Below are 2,474 nucleotides of genomic sequence, written 5' to 3'. Positions count from 1 at the left end.
CTTGAACACATCCAATGTTTTAACATTTTCTTGAATAAGAAAAATGTATGCATATCTAGAGAAATCGTTTATGAATGATACGAAATATCGCTGACTATTCCAATATGGAGTCGGAAACGGCCCACAAACAACCATATGTATCAACTCAAGTATTTCTGTAGCTCTATATGCATTCAATTTTCTATCTTTGGTTTGTTTTCCTTTAATACATTCAATACAGACATTAAAGCCCGTAAAATCAATGGAATTTAGAATCTCATCTGACACAAGATGTTCAACTCTATTTCTAGAGATGTGACCTAAGCGTTTGTGCCATAATGTACCCAAATTATTATTATTTAGTTTTCGTTTAGTACCTCTTGATTCCACATTCATGGTTTCATTATATAAAGCAATTGTATCAAGTAAATAAATATTGTCACAATGCATTAATGAACCGGTTCCAACATTCGAAGTACCAATAGATAACTTAAATTAATCATTTCCAAACAAACTAAAATAACCATGTTTGTCCAAATAACGAATAGAAACCAAATATCGTTTAAACGAAGGTACAATCAAAGTATCCTTTAAGTCCAAATAGAAACTAGAACTAAGAAACAATCTAAAGTGTCCAATTACTTCAACTTCTACCGATTTTCCATCGCCCACAAAGATACGTCTTTCAGCATCAATTGGCTTTTGGTAGCTCAGACAACCCTGTATTGAAATACTGATGTTAGTAGTAGCACCGGAGTCTAACCACCAAGTATTTCCAAATACTTATGCTAAATTAACTTCAGAACAAACCATATTAAGAAATGTACCTTTCTTTTCGCGCTATGCACGATATTTAGTACAATCGTTCTTTAGATGTCCAGCCTTGTTGCAAAAGAAACCGTCATTGTTAACCCTTTTTCTTTGCATTTAGACCCTGAGCAGCATCAACATTCTTCCTTTTCTTGCCCTTATCCCTAGAGGTGCTTGCCAGATGAGCACATTCTGTCCTTTCTTGTTTTAATCTCTCTTCCTCTTGAACACAATAAGAAATTAATTTATTCAAGTTCCACGTTTCTTTCTGACAGTTAAAACTAACCTTAAAGTGGTTGAATTGAACTGGAAGAGAAATCCGAATTAGATGCACAAGTAAATCCTCATGCAAATCAAGCTTTAGTGCCTTAAGTTTTGATGCAAGATTAGACATCTCTATGATGTACTCCCTTATATTACCATTGTCCTTATACTTCATTGAAATCAAGCTCTTAAGAATAGTGTTTGTTTTAGCCTTATCGCTTTTAACAAAACGCTTTTCAATTTCTGCAAGGTAATCTTTAGCATTGGTGGTGTCTTCAGACACAGCACCCTTGAACACCTCCGGAATTTCACGCTTTATGATCATAAGACTCATGCGGTTAGAGCGTTCCCATTTCTCAAATTTAGCCTTCTCTTCAAGAGAGCTAATAACCGTAGGAGTAGTGGGTTGCTCTGTCCGTATCGCAAGGTCCATGTTCATGCAACCGAGAACTATCTGAATGTTCTCCTTCTAATCCTTAAAGTTAGAGTCATTAAGGACTGAGACTGAACTTAAGTTGACATTAATATTTGCAACATTAGCTGAAAACATAATTTAGACCGTAACTAACATGCTCAATTCTTTAATTTTCAATCAAATTTAAAATAATCAGCAAATCCCATCCAAAATATCTAGTGCGCCATTAAATTCAAGTCTTTGGACAATGAAATTTAACTGCTAGTGATATTTTGTTGCAATAATCAAACACTAACAATAATGCATGACAAATAACAAACCTTTCTTTGGAATGATTTGATATTCTCATGTAAAAATCTTTATAATTGTTACGTGCTTATTATCACAGGTAATTGTGAACTTCGGTCAACTAGTAACCTTCATTTGGGCGGATTATTTAGTCACATTAAAATTCACCATTACAAACATTCAAAATTCGAACTTAAACAAACTAAATTAGAGAGCTCACTTTGGTGACGTCATAACTTAACTTATTTAATTTAAATAAAGAACAATCCGCTTAATTATTTAATAAGATTAAAACCTAAATAAAATTAAAAGAGTTCGACTCTTTCTTATATTAATTTAAGTAAGTAAATAATATTCTTTCTTAAAAAATCCTTAAATAAAAAAATTATTTTCCAATAAAATAATTATATAATATTAATATTATTTTTCCAAAAATAAAATATTTTATCGAATTTTGTTTTAATAAATGAAATAAAATTATTTCCTTTAATATAGGAATTGAAATAATATTATTTCCCAAAAAAAATATTTTATGAATTTTCTTTTAATAAAAAGATAATCAAATAAAATTATTTTCTTTTAAAATAAAAATTGCCAATTAGGGTTTCTCTATACAACAAACTTCAAAATTATGAAACCAATAATTTATTTTTTCCAAATTCATGACAAGAACAAGTCTCCCTAAATTCATGTATAAGAATAAGTCTTTCTAGTTCAA

The 2,474-nt window shown here is 30.6% G+C and overlaps 1 protein-coding gene across 1 annotated transcript; it reads right to left on the bottom strand.

Annotated features, from left to right (window-relative positions):
• Positions 1–886: 886 nt before the first annotated feature.
• LOC124925153 lies at positions 887–1,486 on the bottom strand. Its single transcript, XM_047465126.1, has one exon. The coding sequence runs from the start codon at positions 1,484–1,486 to the stop codon at positions 887–889; it is 600 nt and encodes a 199-aa protein (XP_047321082.1).
• Between the last annotated feature and the right edge of the window lie 988 nt (positions 1,487–2,474).

Source organism: Impatiens glandulifera, chromosome 1, assembly GCF_907164915.1.
Source record: "Impatiens glandulifera chromosome 1, dImpGla2.1, whole genome shotgun sequence".
Lineage (NCBI taxonomy): Eukaryota > Viridiplantae > Streptophyta > Magnoliopsida > Ericales > Balsaminaceae > Impatiens > Impatiens glandulifera.
This window is presented reverse-complemented; position numbering and strand designations above follow the sequence as displayed.

What these genes read in the sequence shown, in the direction of transcription:
- LOC124925153 (XM_047465126.1), bottom strand. Translation starts at nt 1,486, where the DNA reads ATGGACCTTGCGATACGGACAGAGCAACCCACTACTCCTACGGTTATT.